Source organism: Vipera berus, assembly GCF_964194415.1.
Source record: "Vipera berus genome assembly, chromosome: 4".
In the NCBI taxonomy this organism is placed as follows: Eukaryota; Metazoa; Chordata; class Lepidosauria; order Squamata; family Viperidae; genus Vipera; species Vipera berus.
Genome location: NC_138206.1, coordinates 52817886 through 52839556, shown reverse-complemented (window position 1 = coordinate 52839556; position 21671 = coordinate 52817886). Strand labels below are relative to the sequence as shown.

Sequence of the window (21671 nt, the reverse complement as noted above, 5' to 3'; positions counted from 1 at the left end):
ACTGGTTTGCACAAACAACCAAAGCCCCATCCGCGGGATGCAGGCAGCACACAAAACCACGCCCCCTCCGGTCCGTGGAAAAACTTCTCTCCACGGAACCAGTCCCTGGTGCCCCAAAGGTTGGGGACCTCTGCCTTAGGGCAATTGTTTGAGCTCACTAGAGAAAGGCATTGGATGGGCGAGAGTGTTTGATAGGGATGGGAGCTTGTGTTTGGTTTCCATTCTCATTGAGCTTTAATTCATGGGACATATTTCTAAGCATATTTAGATAAATGATAGAGAAAATATTTTCTATTTTGGCCCGTTTATCGAGTATGAGTGGAACTTTCTCATTACTCTTTTCAAATTAACATAGCCTATACTTAAGAATGAGAAGGCTTGGTACTTAATTACTAAGATTTCATTATGAAAAATATTTCATATTTTTTTTCCTGCATGTGAATTTTTATTAGCTTAATGCTCCAATTCTTTATACCATACAGTGCTTTTAACCCAAACATTCTGTTCTGATCTTAAAACTTCCTGTAATTTTTCTTTCATACTGTAAATATATAGTATGTGTGTGTGTGTGTGTATGTATGTATGTGTGTGTGTGTAATATATATATAATTATCCATTTGTGTGTATATTCTGACAGGGATCATATAGTGAAAATAATGAAAAAATTGTATAGAAACAAACTTAGTAATATTTTTCAAGTATACAGCAAATCACAAAAGACAGATGTTCAAACCACTGCTTCTTTCATGAACAAAAGATCTTTTATCAAACCAGTTACATATTTGAACGCTATATTTATTTTTCAGATTAGAACAAATGGAGTTCACGCTGTTCAGCTTGAAACACAACTAAACAATGATCCTTTTGAAGATTTGTCCTTTCAGCTGTTTTCTGAATCTAAAATTCAGTCAGTTCAAATGTCACCAATTGTATCTTTAAATCAAAAGAAGCTGACAAGCTTGCCTTCTTCAAAAGACAATTTTAATTTCGGTAACATAAGTATGCCACATACCAGTACTCTAGCACACAGTAAATCTGAGGTGTACACGTGCAATTCTCTGAATCCATTTGCTAACAGATTAAACAGCACAAACCCTTTTACTGAAAAAAATATTACAACTGGAAATCCATTTAGAACTGAATCTCAAGAATATGGAGCAACTTCACATTGCATAGGAGAAGGACCCACTTCTAATCCTTTTCCATCTCTAAAGCTTCCTATTCACCAGAAAGGTAAAGCTACATTTTATGTTGATACATCTGAAGATGACTTTAGTTTGCAGAGTACATCTTCTATATCTAACAATGGAAAACAAAAAGGTTGGGTAACATTTGAAGAGGACGATTTAGTCTTAACCCTGAAACCATTGGCCAATACCACTGATTTAAAAAGAGCTTCTTCCCTGCAAGCAACTTATTTTTCACTGGGCACTGAACAAAATATCACTGACTCCAACTTTACTGTTTACAACGGTGATAACAAAAGTTCTGGCTCTTTTCATCTATTGCCAGCAAGACCCCCTCCTGCACCTCCTATACCATCCAGATCTACCAACGACAGTTCAGTCACAGATCCTTTAATTTGTTTAGCACCTAAAGTATTACCGACACAAGATTTTATGGAAAGATAAATTATTTAAGATATAATTATTTAAACTGGGTAGAAATGATTAGTTAAAAATTAACTAATAGAACTGGGCATTGATTTAATTCTATATGTGCAATACTTTAATCGGATGCACTGAACATTAATTCTTAGGTTACTACACAAAGGTGGCAGGGTGTCAAATGATGCACAGAATTAATCTAAATAATGATCTGATTCTGTTCCTTTAATGGATACAATGCAAGGAAAAGTTATGCTTGTTTCAATTCCACTCTAGTTCATAGGAAAGTATAAAATTAAGTTTGTTTTTGAAGACCAACAAGCATGCATTGGTTTCTCTGACTAACGCACAAGAGTTTTAAACAATTGTTTCTTGAACATTCTTATATAAGAATTTAAATACCATTTTAAATGCCCTTCGGTTAGAATGTAGAACCACTTCCAGTATCTGATAAACTGATATATTTATAAGTATTCACCAAAGAACTGTCAGAGTTTAATTAAGATGCCAATTGTTTAATGTTAATGTTGGGAAATAAATTATAATAGAGATTTATGAAGATTTGTAGAAGTGACTTCCCCCAACAATTGAAATAATTTTAAACAATATATAGTAATATATTTTTCCTATCATTGCACATGCTTTGTTTTGCAGACATGAGAAAATTTGTTGTAGCATTATTGTTACTCTCCTCCTGATCTTATTCTCATTATATAGCTTCCTATTCTATTATGAATGTTGCTTTCTAAGTTGAAGGAAATTTTATATTCATTTTGATAGGAAGATCTGTAAAGAAGCAATTGGATAGATGGTCCATATATTTCAACTCTCCCGCCTTTTTCCTTTACAACGTATAGAAATAATGTGTCTCAAATATGGTTATCAACAAACAAAACAATGATTAATGTACTATTCTGACAAGTTAAATGTATCACATTCCACAGACAAACATCAGTATTATAGGTGATGCTTCTTGAGGCAGATTCTATAATCCCATACATAATGCTTTGTAAACTATAGTTTGCCTCCAAAATTTTTGCAACAGATGGCACTTAAATGTAGTATTTTCATGTCATGAAGGAAATATATGTCTGTTTCATACTACTGTTAAGCAAGATACAGCCTTTTCTTAGTCATATTGTCACACTTATTTATATTGCTTGCTTTTTTAAATTTATGAAAATCTTTTTTGAAAAGGGCCGTGCTAAATACGTCTGTTCCTTTTGCTGTATTTGCAGACTGTTATAGTATGCTCTGTTTACAAAATATTTTCCTTTTGTGGTATCTGAGCGAAGCACCTCATTCCATGGAGCAGTAAAAATAAACCATCATTTCAATTTCTCTAATACTATTCCAATGTATTTATATAAATCATCTCATATAACACTTACTCATTAAAGTAGTCATTAAAATACAGTGACGTCTATATTGTGCTTTTAAAATTGTAAATTTTGAAACAGCAGTAGAACTATAATTTTCTGGTTCCATAATGTATTAACATCTGTGTGATCATGCATTGGTATAATGTTAGCAACACAACTGTATTCTCGATAGTGCAATTAGAGTTCTTTTATAAGTGGTCCTTGTATGAATATTTAATTTTCAGTTAGTATAGTTTTCCTATTAAATTTCAAATACAGGCCTCAGCATCTTCAATGAATTATAAAATCTGGCAGAAAAGTACCACAAAAATTGCAACAAAGCATGTATGAGCATAGGATGAATAGTTAACTATTATAATGCGTACTGCAAAAGGACATCATTAGAGTCAAAGTTACAATAGTCTAAAATCCTATATATTTTCATTAAGTGTTTTCCTGTGCAAATTGCTTTGTTAATGTATAACAAGTTATTGCTTGTGGTACACCATATTTGACTATCTCCATTACAATATTAATATTGATGGTTTACAATACTGCATATTCATATACTGTGGAACATGTTACTTTATGAAATAAATTTTCCCATCTTTAGGGATATATCTCCATTATTGATGCTGTCAGAATTTGGCTTTATCCTTGTGGACTTAAAATTTTCAGATATCTTTCTGATCTAAGATCATCAGATAATCTTTATATAAAAAGATTACCAGGGATATCAGGAAGCAACAAACATCTTGAAGCAATAAGATTGATGAAAGCTTTTGCAGAATATCTGGTCTGATTGTTCTGCTTGGTTCTTACTTCCATCTCAAATAATTCTGCTTCAGTTTCTATTCCTAACAGTTTTAACCTGTAAAAACAGACCTGGGAAAAAGTGAAAGACATGGAATGGCTGCAATAATCTTTTTATGATAATCCTCATTCTACTGTTGGTTATTGAGCCACCCAGAGAGATGAGGCTATATAATTTTGCAATTGCCATCAAAGTGGTGTCTTTTTTTATTGAAAAGTTTTACAGTACATTTTTAAATAGAAAAAACTCCCTCCCTCCCACTACCCTCCCCCCAACCCTCCCCTCCCCTCCCCGACTTCCCAGAGCTGAATACAGGGTATAAACTTACAAACTTAAGCTACAATATGCTAACAACAAAAATAAAACATTAAATTCTATCGCACTTTAACTCTCCATAAACATAACTAAAAGTGGTGTCAACTCTTAAAAACACATGGATTTTCTCCAAGACATCCCACCGTGATCCTTCAAGTCTTCCAATAGTGTATAACAGGGGTCTTCAAACTTGGCCCTTTTATGACTTGTGGACTTCAGCTCCCAGAATTCCTCAGCCAGACACACTGGTTGAGGAATTCTGGGAGTTGAAGTCCACAAGTCATAAAAGGGCCAGGTTTGAAGACCCCTGGTGTATAATATATACATTGCTACTGTAATTTAGACCATAGAGCTTGCTACCAATTGTCCTCTTTTTTTCCATCCCAATACCTTTCCTAGCATTATGGACTTCTCCAAAGAGCTAGGTCTTTGCCTAATGGGTCCAGATCTGTGATTCCAGCTTCTAGTTATCTTGTCCTACATGGCAACATCAGCAACTAGTCACCTCAAAAGCTTTAATCTACCCATATCATAAACAACATGTGATCCTCAGCTCTTCCTCAAGGTGTTGAGTCCATCTGACCTGAGGAGCCCATCATGTGGTACTACATTGCCAATCACTTTACAGCACATCTTTCCATGTGGTTTTCTTGGTAAAATACAGGAGTAGTTTACCATCACCTTTCCCTGCATAGTATGAAATGATGCCTTTGCCATCACCACTAAAGTGACTGTCCATTTACAGCATCTTTCTCTATTGTGACTGCGAATGTAAGAGTTTGCTTGCTTTTGCTTGGCAGCTGGGATGACTTCTGTGCCTTAAGTGACCCTGTTGGGATTCCCTCCCAGGAATGTCTCCCCATTATGAGGAAGCAACACATCAGGACCTGGGGGAAGAGGAAGGCTGTTACTACCACAGTTTAATACAGCAGGCCAAAAATGCCAAGGTAGCCCTGTTGGCTATTAAAAAAAACACATCAATGATACGAAAAAATACCTACAGGCAAACTTAATGTTGTAAAGTAGTGTAAACAAGACTTCCAAATCACGCAGAATGGCAAGTAACATATATAAAACTGGTATTACGCTGCATGTCACTGCCCTCTAGGGTAACATCTGCCCCTAGCATCTTATCCTTCAGTAAGAGTCTAAAGACCTGGCTTTATAAATTGGCCTCCCCGATGGGGAAGTTCCAACACGAGGTGGCTGCTAGATTGGCGGCAGACTCCCCCTCGCCTCTCTGCTCCCCGCATGCCCATCTTTTTTACAGAAGGCAAGACAAGAAACAATGGATGGAAACTCACCAAGGAGAGAAGCAACCAGGAATTTGGGAGAAACATCCTAACAGTGAGGACAATTTGCCTCCAGATGTTGTGGGTGCCTCCTCATTCGAGGTTTTTAAGAAGAGGCTGGACAGCCACTCGTCTGAAATGGTATAGGGCAGGGGTAGGCAACCTTGGCTGTTTTATGACTCGTGGACTTCAACTCCCAGAATTCCTGAGGCAGCATGGCTCAGCTGGGAAACCTCTCCCTTTCCCCTCAGCATGGCTGGCTCAGGAATTCTGGGAGTTGAAGTCCACGAGTCATAAAAAGAGCCAAGGTTGCCTAACCCTGGTATACCGGGTCTCTTGCTTAAGCAAGGGGCTGGATTAGAAGACCTCCAAGGTCCCTTCCAGCTCTATTCTGATTGAGACGTGTTTTCTTTTTCCAAGTTTATTATATCTTTACTTTCGCTTTGTTTAAACTTTTTATTTCTTCGTTATTTATGGCTGTGAGCTGCCTAGGTTAGCCAGGGATGAGATAGGTGGATCTATCTGGTGCGTCAGTTGCGGCCCTATCTGGACCAGGATGCCCTGTGTACGGTCACTCATGCGCTCGTGACCTCTCGTCTGGACTACTGCAATGCTCTTTACATGGGGCTTCCCTTGAAGACCACTCGGAGGCTCCAACTGGTACAGAATGCGGCCGCGAGAGTTGTCTTGGGAGTTTCCCGGTACTCCCATGTTACACCTTTGCTCCGCGAGCTGCATTGGTTACCAATTGTCTTCCGGGTGAGGGTCAAGGTCTTGGTGATGGTCTTTAAGTCCTTACATGGCATGGGTCCGGAATACCTCGGGGACCACCTGCTGCCGGCGTCGACTTCCCTCCGCCCTGTGCGTTCCCACAGAGAGGGCCTCCTCAGGGTGCCTCCAGTCAGAGAATGCCGGCTGGTGGCCCCCAGGGGGAAGGCCTTCTCTGTGGGCGCCCCGGCTTTATGGAACCAACTGCCGGTTGAGCTCCGGACGGCACCGGATCTTTGCTCCTTCCGGCGCAGGCTAAAGACCCATTTATTTGAACAAGCTGGCCTGGCCTGATGGGGGAACGTTAGGGTTTTAATGGGTTTTATATTGTGATTGTTTTAATTGGGCAATTATTTAATCCTTGTTTAACTTTTGTATTTCTATTTATATGCCCTGTTCACCGCCCTGAGTCCTCCGGGAGAAGGGCGGTATATAAATTTAATAAATAAAAATAATAAATAAATATCTATCATCTGTCTGTCTATCAGTCTGTCTATCTGTCTATCTATCTATCTATCTATCTATCTATCTATCTATCTATCTATCTATCTATCTATCTATTTTATTGGCCGTCCATCTTACCACAGGGCAATAATAATAATTTAGGTCTCCCACGAAGATAGTGGGAAAGAAGAAAACAGACAGCAGTTGCGGTCCGTTTGGAGGCTACACGGTTCGGTTGCCTTCAGCCTCACGCAAAAGCTTGCACAGAAGCTAGGAAGGCAAACGGAGAGGCCCCGGATCAGAGACTGTCACCAACAGCGACTACAATTCGCAGGCCAAACAGCTTCCGGCCGCTCCCGCGTTTGGACCTCCCTTCAGCACAGCGTGTTTCTATAGCAACCCTAAGCGGCCAATGAAAAGCGCTCTGCGGTGTAAGACGGATCTTTGAGTGACGGGGAAGTTGCGCTTCTCCGACGAAGTCGTCGCCGAGCTCCTGGCTGGGATTGGCTGTCAAGGACGAAGGCTTCCTGGGTCACCGCGTGGCTTTTCGTCCACCGGCCGGGGATCTCCGAGCCCCGCTGTTGCCGCGCGTCTGCCGGGCGAAAGGGGAAGTTTTCCCAGGCTTAGCGATAGGTGGGCCGATCCAGGTGAGGGGCGTTCTGAGCTTGGCTGTTGGGGTGACAGAGAAGAATCGGTTGTTGGCTCGGCGACCACGTCTGTTGCGTGGTTGCCATGGATACCGGCTCCAGTCCGTCCTTCGCCCTTTCTCAGGCGCGCGCTTGCTTTCGTTTTCACTTAACGTCCTCAACGGTTGTGGGCAGATGAGTTTGATTTATTTAAGAGGCAGAAACTGGCAGCGGGTTTGAGACCAGGGGCAAGGTGGGGGTGGGAGTTGAAATTCCAGTGTGATTAAGGCAGATGAACGAGGCACTGAATTTACTACCTCGGCAGAATCTGTTTGGAAATAGATTTTACAACTCTGTGCTGTCGAGGAATTCTGCAGCAATATTCATTTGCTAAAATTTGTACTGCTTTTGTGTGGGAAGCACTAGGGCAGGGGCAGGCAAGCTTGGCTCTTTTATGACTCGTGGACTTCAACTCCCAGAATTCCTGAGCCAGCTATGCTGGCTCAGGAATTCTGGGAGTTGAAGTCCACGAGTCATAAAAGAGCCAAGCTTGCCTACCTCTGCCCTAAGGTGCTGAGGAGGAAAGAATTCATACATCTGTGAGCTAGATTCAGGGTTAACACTGAAACATTAAAACATTCCACTTCAGCTTTATTTTTTTTAAAGTCCTTTGTACAGTTTCTAGTTATATAATTAATTTATATATATATATTTATTTAATATAGTTTTATGTTGTAGATCTCTCATGACGATTTGCAAATTTTATTTTATTTTATTTATTTTAATTCCATTTATATCCCGCCCTTCTCCGAAGACTCAGGGCGGCTTACAAGCTTAGCAGTAGCCTTCATTCTATGTATATGCCTGCTTATTAGGGCTTTCATACACACCCCAAGCGGCATTATTACAAAGTCAGCTTAATTGCCCCCAACAATCTGGGTCCTCATTTTACCTACCTCTGAAGGATGGAAGGCTGAGTCAACCTTGAGCCTGGTGGGATGCGAACCTGCACTAATTGCAGGCAGCTGGTGTTACTTAAGGAGGCATTAGCCCACTGCTCCACCAAGGCTCCACCAAATCACAAATAGTGTCCGATTTACATCTGACGTTTCAATAATTCTCAATGGGAAGTCACCAAAGATATAAGTGCATTTTGTGAGCTTTCTTCAAGTACAGTTTTTGCAGGACAAAAATGAGCTCTTTATTGCACTATAAAGTTAATTTGTCCATCTTAACCTGCTTAAAGTTTAAAAGTTAAAGTTAGTGCTTTAAAATGGCTTAAAAATGCACCAAATGCCAATGTAGCTATTATAAAATAAGTATCCCATGAACTTTAATGGTAAAAGTGGCATAAAAGTACCTTTATGCCTACGTTCTACACCTCTTTAATTTCTGTACTATCTTTAATCATACCGTAGTATCATATACTGTACTCAATCCTCAGTATCGGTACTGAAAACTGAAAGTAAGTTTTTACCTAAGTATTGCATCAACTGCACCTATTTAAAAAGCACTCTTACTCCTTATTATCACTTGATCTACCCTGGGGAATATCTGTAATTGACCCTGGGACTGTTGATACTGAATTCAACCAAAATTATGTTCAATAACAATTCAAGCCTTCAAAGGCCTGTCTGAGATCAGGCAATGGTAATTAGAGGGTGAGTAGATTATAATTATAATTGCAGAAACTAAGTAACATCATCAGCACCGATGATGTTACCTAGTTTGGGTAATGAAACCTCTGCAAGAAAACAACCCAGCTCAGAGAGCACCAAGGACCCCTTATTTTAACCCTGAGCTATAAATATTCTCCTTTATTTATTATAATCTGTGAAATGATATGTCTTGATACAAGTTCTAGATAATTCTGTGCCTTTATGTAGATCTTGGGAACTCTGGAGAATAATGCAGAATTTTATAGTACCACATAGAAGTCGCCATGGGATGGAAAATAGTTAATCTTCTAAGACAATGCCAAGGAGGACTGTTACGCTATACCTTCTAACCTTGATCCAGACCATTGCACCAATTGTTGATATATCAAAAGCTGCTGCAAGGTTCAGGGCTTTCAAAGTTGTATTCTGGTAGGACGGGGATTGTGCTGTGACATCTTGGTGGCGATAGGAAAGAAGAGATATAGTAGGGAGCTGGGGCTGCCTTTCTCAGAGAATATGGCATCTGTTTTTAGTGCCAATATCATATTACAGTTTCTTGGTCTTTGTCCCATTGACCAGTCATCATAGCCAAGGAGGCCCTGATACCCAACTGTTGCTTCTCAGTGTCAAGTTCTCTGTAATAAAACCTTAGTCATCTGTGATTTAAGCTTGGATGAACAGGCCTGCCTGGTATGCATGGCCAAGATCTGGTTTGGAACAGAATCAGGGTGAGTGGTAACCCTCTCAGAAATGTTCTAGTAGAAAATCCACACACACACCCCAACCAAAAAAGTGTCTCTTTAAAGCTGAGGCCAGGATACCATTACATTAAAGCAGAATGATTTTATCCAACAAAGCACAGATGGGATGGGGGTTGCAGAACCTCTTAAACCTATTTAATCTCTTTTAATTTATTTTAACGTTTGTATTGACTGTTTTTTAAATGCCCTGTAAACCGCCCTGAGTCCTTCGGGAAAGGGCGGTATATAAATCTAAATAAAATAAAAAATAAAATAAAATAAAAGTGTAGGCAAATGAATCTCTCTATTGGATTGGCTGTTTTCTAATTATAGTATGTTACTTACATTATTGGTTATTATCGTTATACTTTGACAAAATTACCCCTGTTGATTGGTCTGGTGGTTAATGTGTATTTTAATAATGAGAGGGGAAGATCAATGAGATCACCTTTTCCTGCATAATGGCAACCTTTAATAAGCAATAAGCCTTCATCGTATATCTTAAATTAGTTAGATGCCCTAGCCATTATCTAGAACACGGGTGTCGAACTCGCCATGTCACATGACGTGTCGCAATGTATCACAACTTTTTTTTTTGCATTGCCAGAGCTGGGGTGGGCGCGGCCTCCGTATGATACAGCCGGCCTGTGGACCGGCAGTTTGACACCCCTGATATAGTGCTTACCAGCACTAGCTGCTAAGAATTATCAGACATGTTAGTATACTTCCCAAAACTAACTCATATTCTTGCAGTTAACACTTTCACTTATCTTGTTGGCACCTTGTTACTTTAAGCACAGCTAGGAATTCCAGGTTCCGCTTCACTTTTCTCGGCAATACTGGGATGGTAAAGAACAGAATTATTAATTTTACTCTAAAGACTCTTTAATAAATAAAATTGTGGTTTCTGTAGAAATTGGCCCCAAATTGTACATTAGTGTCCAACTGGATTTTGTATCTGGCATCAGCTACAACCCCAGCACAGAGGCAGGAGGTAGATTTTGTCATCCAGGTCAGGAGACTTTTTGACATTTGATATTCCACAGATATTTAGACGTGTGGTTCTGTTGGTGAAATGCGTGTTCTAGGATTAGATGCTGTTGCCACCTTGCTACGTAACTGCTTTTCTATCCAAGCTGCTGGACGACGTTTCCAGGTTGGCAGTGTAGTTTCCAAGGCTTATAGTTCTGTGGGTCTTCAATCTTTCTTCACCAGGCAGAGAGTCAGAAACAGCTTGGGACTTCCATGGCTACCATGGCAGCAACAGACCTGACCGAGGTTATTGAAAGTTATATTTTTTTTCTCTAGGTGCAACGGTAACATGATCTAGAGCTGGGAGATGATGTTTTTACTCCCTTTTCATGGACAGATCATTCCCTGCTGTTCCCTTCCATGGAGAAAGAACTTGTTGGAACAGAACCTGTTGGACCTGATGGGTCTGATACAGTGCTTTTTTTGTAAAAGAAAAAGGTGCCGGAACTCACACATGTCATACAACCCACTTTGCCTACCCTACAAGGTTCCATCCAAAAAAGGTGCCGGAACTCCATTCTGAGCGTTCTGTGAGAAAAAAAAGCCCTGGTCTGATGGACCTGATAGGAACTTGGACTTATTTCTGAAGTTCTGGTACAAAGTTCCACTGAGATCTTAGGTGTTGCCTGACCTGGGTGCAGGATGGCAGACTTGGATCAGATTGTACCTTGGGCAAAGTCTTTTGGCTTCGGAGTGCAGTGACAAAAGGACAGGGTTATTTGCAGAACTGCCTTTTCTCAGTTGTTTGTTCCCATCACCAAAGGTGGGCATGCTTAAGGTCCCATTTCTAAAGCAGTGCCATCTAATGGGATCTAGGAGATGTGACCTCTCTCTTGCTGCACTTGCCTTTTGGATTAAGCTCCCTTCCCCCACATATTGAGCCAGAATGGGATATGAGCCTATTTTGGGATATTGATGTGCATCATTGCCACCAGCCTCGATTCTGTGTTGTTTAGATATTGCTTTTTGCTTTCCTGTGTTAGTGTTTTGGGATCTTGATTTTTTTTATAATTAAGAATAATTATACTACATTTTACATAATAGAAGGTGTACGGTTTCAACGGTTTACTTATTGTTTTTTCTTTTAACCAAGTGGAACCACACCACCCTCAGGGGAAACATGATCGTTGTCTGTACGGATCAAAATTTCAGACCCTGCCCCTAGGCTAGAAGAAATTCATAATTAATACTTACCATGCACTTTCTTTGTGTTTCTGCTTTAACAGAAATGGTTCTGCTTCATGTAAAGCATGGAGATGAGAGCCAGTTTCTCCTGGAAACAACAGGTAAGGTTTCCATTGAAGACTTAACTCAGGAAGTGACCAGGATCTACAATGGAAGACTCAAAATTCAACGTCTTTGCGCAGGTATTAAATATGTCAATCTATTATTTTGTCCTTTTACCTAAACCTCCTGGGTAAAAATATAACAAATAATTTAATACCAATAGTTATATAAATAATTACTACAATATATAATAATTATTATATAAACATAAATAATAACAGTAATAAATGTAACAATAAATGTAATATATAATTATTTATTATCATTATGTTTATTATAATTTAATAATTATTAAATGTATTTATCTGTCCCATTCCCAACTCTGGGCCGTTCTGAATCTTCTTTTTGCTTACTCTTTATAGCCCATATACTAAATTCATGTCACAAGTGAATTCTCTGAATATTGGAAACTATTCAACCAATTCTGCTGGTTGTACATTTTTCTAAAGTTTTTCTACATGGATTACTATCGTGGTACATTTTGTGCTTTCAGTCTGTTATTCTAAATATACCTTTTAGCAATATTTACAATATATTCAAATATGAAAGAATTATAAGCTTTTAAGTATAACTGTACTCTGAGAAATTTGTAATATATTCTAATAATATTAAATAAATTGCAGAATTTGTTATACTGCTACAGTGGACCTTTCTTTTAACAATTTCTCAAAAATAGATGGTTAAAGGACATTTTATGTAACATCTCCATGTCCCACTCTTTGTTCTTTTGAAAGAAATGGAATCGCTGGCAGAACATGGTATTTTCTTACCTCCTAACATGCAAGGTCTGACAGATGAACAAATTGAAGAGCTGCGGCTGATAGATGAATGGGCAAAAAAATGTATTCCCAGTGGTGGAAGCACATTTAAAAAAGATGACATTGGACGAAGAAATGGTCATGGTAAATAAATATACATACCTACGTACATACATACATACATACATATATACATACATACATATCTTTTTGTATATAAAAATAGCTTGCCAAGTTTTATGAAACATATATTGGCATATTGTACACTTTCAAATTTTGATTAATAAATATCAATAATACTGTAGATACCACATTGTGTGCCCTTTATGCAAAAATGTTCAGTCAGCAACACAACTTAAAACATGTTTCTAAAATTCAGTATTAAAAAGAAAGGAAAATGCTCTTTAGACTTTTGACACTGTATTTGTGAGTGCAATTTAAGATTCTGGTATTAAACATTAAATCCCTTCATGCCTTGGCACCTGAGTATCTTCAGGGCAATCTTCTCCCAAGCACCTTTTAGATCTTACAGGCAACAGCTGCTAATGATTCCATACTTCTAAGCACTAGAGGAGCTCGAACTGGGCGGCACTGCTTCTCTCTAGCAATGGGGTTGTTTTGGACTGGCCTCCCCTTAGAGATCAGACGCGCCTCCTACCTCCTGGCCTTTTAGAAACTGTAAAATAATGAAAAGCCCAATTATTCTAGAGGGCATTTTCATGATTTTACTCACTTAATATATTGCACCATTCTATTCCATTCTTTTATTTATTGCCATGTCAGTATTCCACAAAGATATTTCAATAGTCTTTTTCCCATTTCCACTAATCCTGGAGCCTATGTTTTAGTGAGAGGTAGACGAGCCATTTGCAATGTGTGGCTGTGAAAGTTGGACCATAAGAAAGGCTGAGCGCCAAAGAGCTGAGGCCTTTGAACTGTGGTGCTGGAGAAGACTCCTGCAAGTCCCTTGGACTGCAAGGCGTTCAAACCGGTCAGTCCTAAAGGAGATCAACCTTGACTGCTCTTTAGAAGGCCAGATCCTGAAGTTGAAACTGAAATACTTTGGCCATCTAATGAGAAGGAAGGACTCACTGGAGAAGAGCCTAATGCTGGGAAAGGTTGAGGGCAAGAGAAGAAGGGGACGACAGAGAATGAGGTGGCTGGATGGAGTCACTGAAGCGGTAGGCGTGAGCCCAAATGGACTCCAGAAGATGGTAGAGGACAGGAAGGCCTGGAGGAACGTTGTCCATAGGGTCGCAATGGGTGGGACACGACTTTGCAACTAACAACAACAAGAAGAAGATGAGCCATAAGATACTAAGATACAATGGGTGTTGCATATGTCCCTCTCATCCCTCACCAGTCATTTGCCATCTTTCTCCTTTTTCTCCCATCCTGGCAGTTCAGAGAAGGTGATAATAACCAGTTGACTCCCTTCATTGAAAAGGGATAGCCCTGCTCTCCTTTGCAAAGAGTCAGTGGCTCATTGCTTTCATGTTGGTGCTTCTCTGTGGAAAAAGGAGGAATGTGGCACTTCATTAGCATTCTTGTTAATAACAAGAGATGATATTAAGCTGCTTGGCATGCTTACTACTGGTCTGTTCATTACTCCCCTTTTCCATCCCTCTTGCCATCTGGGGCTTATTTATGTGTTATTTTGATACCATCCTACAAAGCTTCCAAGATCTGTGCTGTGGTAGGTAAGATGGCATCAGCATTGCTTTTTCTATTTGATATATCCCACTGCCCTTGTATTTCATCAACATGCTATATTGACAAATGCAATGGTTATATGGGGCTAAATTACTCAACAGAGTTAGCTACTGTCTGCATTTTTTCATTGGTGTGTAAGCTCTCTTTCCTTTGTTTAACCCTTATTCTTTGTTACTTCTGGCTCCAATATCATGCTGTGCTTTTTTGTTGTTGTTGTTGTTGTAAATTAGGACTAATCCCCACTGAGATTTATTCCTGAATAGACATGATTTTTTCTGTTTAACACTCTTGCTCAGAAGCTTTGTTGTTGGCTCACTTGGGCCAATTCCACACACTTAAGTTTTCTAACGGGAATAAGCTAAAAACCCCGAGTCTATAAATCACTGAAATTTCTGATCTTTTAAAATTGGATAGAGTTTAAGATAATAGCTGATTTTTAATCACAATAGCTGATTTTTAATTTAGAGGCCCTTTCAATGCAAAACATTATTATTTATATCATTTCCATAGTTATATAATACTGTATACTATCATCTGCATATTTCTTTTTAAAGCTCCAAATGAGAAAATGAAACAAGTTTTAAAAGCAACCATAGAAGAAGCTAAGGCACTCATTTCTAAGGTAAGATACAATATTGTTGGTGTGAAATATTTATGAGCCAGCAGCTCTGTGTTATCAGAGACAACTATTCTTAGGCTGTTCAGAGAATAGCAGGAAGTCTGATTCTAAAACAAACCGCTAATTAAAATAAGGTTGTATTTATTTATTGGCAGTTTTTTGATTAAATAACCACATCTCTGGGCTCACACCTAACATATTATAAAAAAAAACTCTAAAGGATCAGATTTCTTATATATTTATTTAACTATCTCGTAACGTAGATACTGTTTAATCACATAAACTCTAAATAGTTTACTATAATAAAACCCATTATAATAAAAAAACCAAACCCCCATTAAAATTTGTCACTCCAAACTTAAAAATTAACCAGAATTAAAATCCACCCAAAACAAAAAGCCAGTCCAGTTCTGCCATTTGCACCTGAATACCTACCACAAGAGGCCTGTTTTTTTCAGTTTTTCTGATGTGCCAGCAACTTGGGAATGCTGTTTCATGGAGCTAATACTTGAAAGACAGGCTCTTTAATAATAATAATAATAATAATAATAATAATAATAATAATAATAATAATAATAATAATAAAATCCCAGGTCCTTGGTAAGGACTCGATAGGTAGACAAAAATGCCAAATCCAGTCTGAACATCTGGCTGACTGTGCGATGATTAATAATAATAATGAGAACAACAACAATAATAAAAATAAACTTGGAAGGTACCTTGGAGGTCATCTAGTCCAACCCCCTGCTCAGGCAGGAAACCCTGTACCATTTCAGACAAATGGCTGTTCCACTCTCTTATTAAAAACTTCCAGTGTTGGAGCATTCACCGCTTCTGGAGGCAGGTTGTTCCACTGGTTAATTGTTCTAACTGTCGGGAAGTTTCTCCTTAGTTCTAGGTTGCTTTTCTCCTTGATTAGTTTCCATCCGTTGCTTCTTGTCCTGCCTTCAGGTGCTTTGGAGAATAGCTTGACTCCCTTGTCTTTGTGACAGCGCCTGAGATATTGGAACACTGCTATCGTGTTCCCCCTCATCCTTCTCTTCATTAAACTACACATACCCAATTCCAGCAGCCATTCCTTTTATGTTTTAGCCTCCAGTCCCCTGATCACCTTTGTTGCTCTTCTCTGCACTTTTTCTAGAGTGTCAACATCTTTTTTACATCGTGGTGACCAAAACTGGATGCAGTATTCCAGGTGTGGTCTTACCAAGGGATTCTAAAGTGGTATTAACACTTCACGTCATCTTGATTCTATCCCTCTGTTAAGGCAGCCTAGCACTGTGTTGGCTTTTTTGGCAGCTGCAGCACACTGCTGGCTCATATTTAAGTGATTGTCCACTAGGACTCCAAGATCCCTCTCACAGTTACTACTGTTGAGCAAGGTACCACCTATACTGTACCTGTGCATTTGTTTTTTCTTGCCTAAATGTAGAATCTTACTTTTTTCACCATTGAATTTCATTTTGTTAGATAGCGCCAACAAATACGTAGATGCCATAGATAATTCAAAAGAAACCTGATAGATTTGAACATTGGATGCTATCCAACAAATATTATGCAGTGATAAATGTAAATTTCAACACTTAGATAGGAAAAATCAGATGCATAGGTACAAGATAGGTAGTCCCTGCTTTGACAGTAGTACTCAGGGAAGATCTGAGAGTTCTGGTAGATTACAAATTAAGCATGACCCAGCAGTGTGCTTTAGCTCTCCAAAGAAACAATACTTAAAGGTATTGGCAAATAATACAACCATTGTAGCACAAGTATCATGCTGCTATTCCTGAAGGTGGCCAGGCTGCTACATTAACCAATTGCAATGTCCAAATCATCTTAAAGGTGGTCCCCTGTTAAGTCTGTAGTCTAACTGGTGATAATAACATGAATCGCTATCTCATAAGGCTTCCCACTCGAAAAAGGATTGCAGCTGACACACTAGTTGAAGCTAGGAAAAGATTCATCTTGCCACCATCTCTACCTAGTGCTAAAACGGTAGTTGTGACCTCTTCTGGGACCTCCAGCTTGGCCCGGCCAGTGATTTATACCTCAAGTCATGATGACAAATGAGCTTAGGTGTTAAATATCATGGAGGAGAGAGAGCTCCATCCTGTGCTACACTAACAGAACCAATCGTCCAAGTGGACCATTCTTAATGTCTATCAGAAGGAACGACCTACTTAGGAAATGGAGGAAAATAATATCCCCAATTTCCAATCCCTGCAGACAGTCCCAAAGGATACCTGTGATCAAACATTGTCAAGTGATTTAGTAGGACAAGCAGGGATGTACTTACTATCCAAGTCTTGATGCAGTTCATTTATCAGTGACCAATGTAGACTTGGTCCCATGCCCAGTTTTGAATCCTGACTATAGGATTCCAGTAATCTATTTCATCCTAGGATTTCCTTTACCTGAAGCTCCAACAACTCATTCCATACTGAATATTGTAATATGCGAAAGGTTAAATGTAATTTAGTTCATAACTAAGTTTAGTTGTGAATAATGGTTGGTCTACTGTCCAAACAAAGCTTATTAATTCCTGCATACTTAAGACTTGGAAATTATTTTGGAATAACTGCAAAAGAAAATATGCCTGCAATTATTATAGTTTACAATAGCCCTCCATTTAATTTGGCTTTTTGTTATTGCCCAAGTAGAATAATTAGTAACTACACATTTATAAGTATATAAATATTTATATACTTTGCACAATGCATATGAAGTCCATTTGGACAGATGTGTTTTAATTGAAATTGTATTACTACAAATATAAAAGGGCAGAGTAAGGGCAGAATTTTTTTTTTTTTTGAAGTAGATTAGCTGTGTAGAGCAATGGGAGAAATGTTTAATCCCCATAATTTTTTTCAAAAAATATCTAAACATCAAGAGATGAAATAACGTTTCATGTCTGCAAGGAATCCTCCTTCTTGCTTCCTATTCATATTTGAAATAATTATTTCAGTAAATCAATAACCATTCATTTCATTAGAAAAAAAAACAAGCAGATGTCATTTTTAACAGACATTTCAAAATGTTTAATATTGGTAATTCTGAATAGATGATAAATTGGTAGTAGATAATGCTAATGGACAGAGAAATGTTATTCTAAAAATGGGGAAAATATTTTTTGTTCTTTGACTTTATCTCATACTGTGCTGTCATGCCTTGGTGGAGCAGTGGGCTAATGCCTCCTTAAGTAACACCAGCTGCCAGCAATTAGTGCAGGTTCAAGTCCCACCAGGCTCAAGGTTGACTCAGCCTTCCATCCTTCCGAGGTAGGTAAAATGAGGACCCAGATTGTTGGGGGCAATTAAGCTGACTTTGTAATAATGCCGCTTGGGGGGTGTATGAAAGCCCTAATAAGCAGGCATATACATAGAATGGCTACTGCTAAGCTTGTAAGCCGCCCTGAGTCTTCAGAGAAGGGCGGGATATAAATGGAATTAAAAAAAAATTGTAGATTTCAGAGGAAGAATTCTTTCTTCCGTAGTGTATTAGTTTATTCATTTAAGTTGCTTCTCTCTGTAATGTAGGGACAAGTGGAAGCCAATGTATGTGTTACTACCAGTATGGTGAAAGATGCACTTGACCAGCTCCGAGGAGCTGTAATGATTGTTTATCCAATGGGGCTCCCTCCATATGACCCAATTAGAATGGAGTTTGAAAATAAAGAAGATCTGTCAGGAACTCAAGTAAGCATTAGTTTTGATTTAATGATTTTTATTTTTTAAAAAAAAATATTGTTCATCCTGGAGAGATATTTGGAAAATGTAACTGATTCATTATCTACATGTTTATTTGGTTTCTAGACTGCTGTGCAGTATATATATATATATTTACATAGTGTTATATGTTTATACTAAAAAAAAGTCATTTTCCCCTTGTTATCTCTTCAGTGCAAGAAAATAAATTCCCCTTCTGTTTACCTCCGCTTGGTAACTGGAACTGTTGAAAAAAACAAATACATCTTAAAAAATGTTATGTTTTCGACTTAGAAATCAACGATAGTGCTAACGATTTTATTGGGGAAAAAACTGATGATGGAGTATTAAATCTAAGCATTTTTAAGTCCTTATATTTCCTTCATGAAGTGTTAGCTAGCTGATCAGCCAAAATCACTTCACTGCTTCATCTCTTATATCAGGGGTGTCAAACTCAATTTCATTGAGGGCCGCATCAGCATTGCGGTTGCCCTCAGGGGGCCGGGTGGGTGTGGCCTACTGGGTGGGTGTGGCCTACTGGGTGGGCGTGGCCAGCTCTACATCGTTCGCATCGAGGGTGCCTATGGGGGCCTGGGCAGGAGTTGGACAGATCTGAGGGTCTCTGGCAGGAGGAGGGTCTCTGGGCCAGGGCCAAGGCAGTGGGGGCCGTTCCCTCACTGTTTCCAGGATGGCTTTGCGGGCCACATGAAACCACTTCACGGGCTGGATCTGGCCCCCGGGCCTTGTGTTTGACGTGTCTGTCTTATATAGATCTCAACAATGTTCTAAGGAATCTTTTAACCATTCAGAGCAGATTTAAAGGCTTCGGAGAGTAGTACAAGGAAGGGAATGAAGAAGGTCGAGGGTGTGAGTAGATTTCTGCTTGTGTGCCGTTGGATTCTGCCTGTTGTAAAGCTCAGTTTGTTACAGGCAGCTCTTGAGGTTATTGAAGAACCAGAGGCCCAGCTGTGGTGGGCAGCAAAGGAACTGAAAAGAACAAACCAGCTTTCTGACTATGTTGGCAAAAATGAGAAAACAAAAATTATTATCAAAATACAAAAAGTAAGTATTTATGACTTCCGAGTAAAGTGAGAGTCTTTATATAGGTTTGCACTCCACCGAAGCAATATTTTGCCAGATTTATTATGTTTTAGATTTTATTTTATATAATTTATCTTCATACAGGTAAGCATGCTGTTCAAAAGCAAGGCAGACCCCATTTACTGGTGTAAAAAAATGAGTGTTGGATAGTCATACTCCTGCACTAAAAACAATATTATGGCAAGCTGTCCCTCGGCTCCAGTTTGAAGGTAGCCAAATTTAGCTGCTGAGTGTCTCACAGTACAGAGAAACTTGCCTTTGTAAAGCAGAAGTAGGGAACATGATTCATTCCCCGTGTGGCTGAATTACAGCCTCTAACATTCTTCATCATTCATCACAAAGACATTGCAATTCAATATCTGGAGTTATGTGCTGTCTATTTGTGCTGTAGAGGGACTGATGTCTGCCCCTCCTGACATTTTATTCATCATATCAATAGGTATTCCATTGTCAGATCAAGGCAGGTTGAAATATATTAATTTCTGTTATGTTTCAAGAAAGGGCAAGGAGCTCCGGCACGTGAACCTATCATAAGTAGCGAAGAACATAAACAGATGATTCTTTTTTATCACAGAAGACAAGAAGAACTCAAGGTATCAGGTGTTGTTGCTGTGTTACTCTATTGAAAAGAAGATACTTACATTGTGTTTGCAATATATGTAATTCATTTCCTTTTCGTGTTTTTCAGAAATTAGAAGAAAATGATGATGATTCATTTTTAGATTCTGAATGGGCTGATAGTCATGCCTTGAAAAGACATTTTCACGGTGTCAAGGATATTAAGTGGAGACCAAGATAAGTTATTTTGGCAAGAAAAAATAGTTTTAAGATAAGCTGACACAGCAAGTTACATTGGTAACATCAATGCACATTTACTCATTAAAACTAAATATTAGATTTTTATTTATTTATACTGTTGATTGCCTTGTAGTCAATAAATCTATATTATTAGGATTGTTGATCACATTTTTTTTTAAAAAAAATACTGACATGCTATCGTATTATTACTAAAAACTATTATTAAAAACAATAAAATTGTCCCTCAGCATTTTTGCATTCTAAATAAAATTATTCTAATTAGCTTAGCTTAGAAGGAACTGAATTTATTTTTAAGGGAAACTCAAACTTTGTGTAGGAAAAAATATTGTATACTAGGTAAGTTTCCAGAAAACATTATGCCTTACCAATACTGGTTTAAAATATATTAGTGTAAACTATAAGGAATATCGGACAATCCAGTTGGGAAGATACAATCCTTTAATAGTGCAAGTAGAAGAATCTGACTACACTATGCCATGTTTGAATGATACAGTTTCTGCTCATGTTCAGCCTGCAATCTGTTCTAAGTATACAAGATGTGTTTAGAGCAGATGATACAAATTAATTTTCTGATTAGATAACTGAGCAGAAATGGCACTGAAATATCCAAAAAAATCACATAAGGGAATTTATCTTCTAGAGCAGACATGTCAAACACAAGGCCCGGGGGCCGGATCTGGCCCGCGAAGTGGTTTCATGTGGCCCGCAAAGCCATCCTGGAAACAGTGAGGGAACGGCCTCCACTGCCTTGACCCTGGCCCAGAGACCCTCCTTCTGCCAGAGACCCACTCCTGCCCAGGCCCCCATAGGCACCCTTGATGCGAATGATGTAGAGCTGGCCATGCCCACCCAGTAGGCCATACGCACTCTAGCCACGCCCACCCGGCCCCCTGAGGGCAACCACAATGCTGATGCGGCCCTCAGTGAAATTGAGTTTGACACCCCTGTTCTAGAGGCAATAGTAGAATTTGAAAGGGGATTTTTTTTTCATTTCCAATGTTCACTTTTAATAGCAG

General features: G+C 38.9%; 2 protein-coding genes across 10 annotated transcripts in view; both read left to right on the top strand.

Annotated features, from left to right (window-relative positions):
• SYNJ1 (synaptojanin 1) overlaps window positions 1-3597 on the top strand; it is a 56337-nt gene extending 52740 nt beyond the window's left edge. For 6 of the 7 annotated variants that reach the window (XM_081326442.1, XM_081326444.1, XM_081326443.1 and 3 more), the window contains one exon: window positions 807-3597. In XM_081326442.1, coding sequence (XP_081182568.1) covers window positions 807-1631 — 825 coding nt within the window. In that variant the 3' untranslated portion in view covers window positions 1632-3597. The remainder of the gene's footprint in view (window positions 1-806) is intronic. The other variant, XM_081326445.1, reaches the window with a different exon arrangement.
• Window positions 3598-7087: 3490 nt separating this feature from the next.
• Window positions 7088-20790, top strand: LOC308667411 (cilia- and flagella-associated protein 298-like). 3 transcript variants are annotated; one of them, XR_014026279.1, is made up of 8 exons: window positions 7088-7248; window positions 11884-12024; window positions 12679-12846; window positions 14970-15037; window positions 18568-18726; window positions 19666-19797; window positions 19921-20429; window positions 20525-20790. XR_014026279.1 is itself a non-coding variant. In XM_081326621.1 (8 exons), exons 2-8 carry the CDS (start codon window positions 11886-11888, stop codon window positions 20633-20635), a joined length of 873 nt encoding a protein of 290 aa, XP_081182747.1. In that variant the 5' UTR covers window positions 7088-7248; window positions 11884-11885; the 3' UTR covers window positions 20636-20790. The 3 variants fall into 3 exon arrangements, 2 of the variants coding, with proteins under 2 accessions (XP_081182747.1, XP_081182748.1); XM_081326621.1 differs by having other exon boundaries at window positions 20334-20429; XM_081326622.1 differs by having other exon boundaries at window positions 7123-7234; window positions 20334-20429.
• Window positions 20791-21671: the final 881 nt, after the last annotated feature.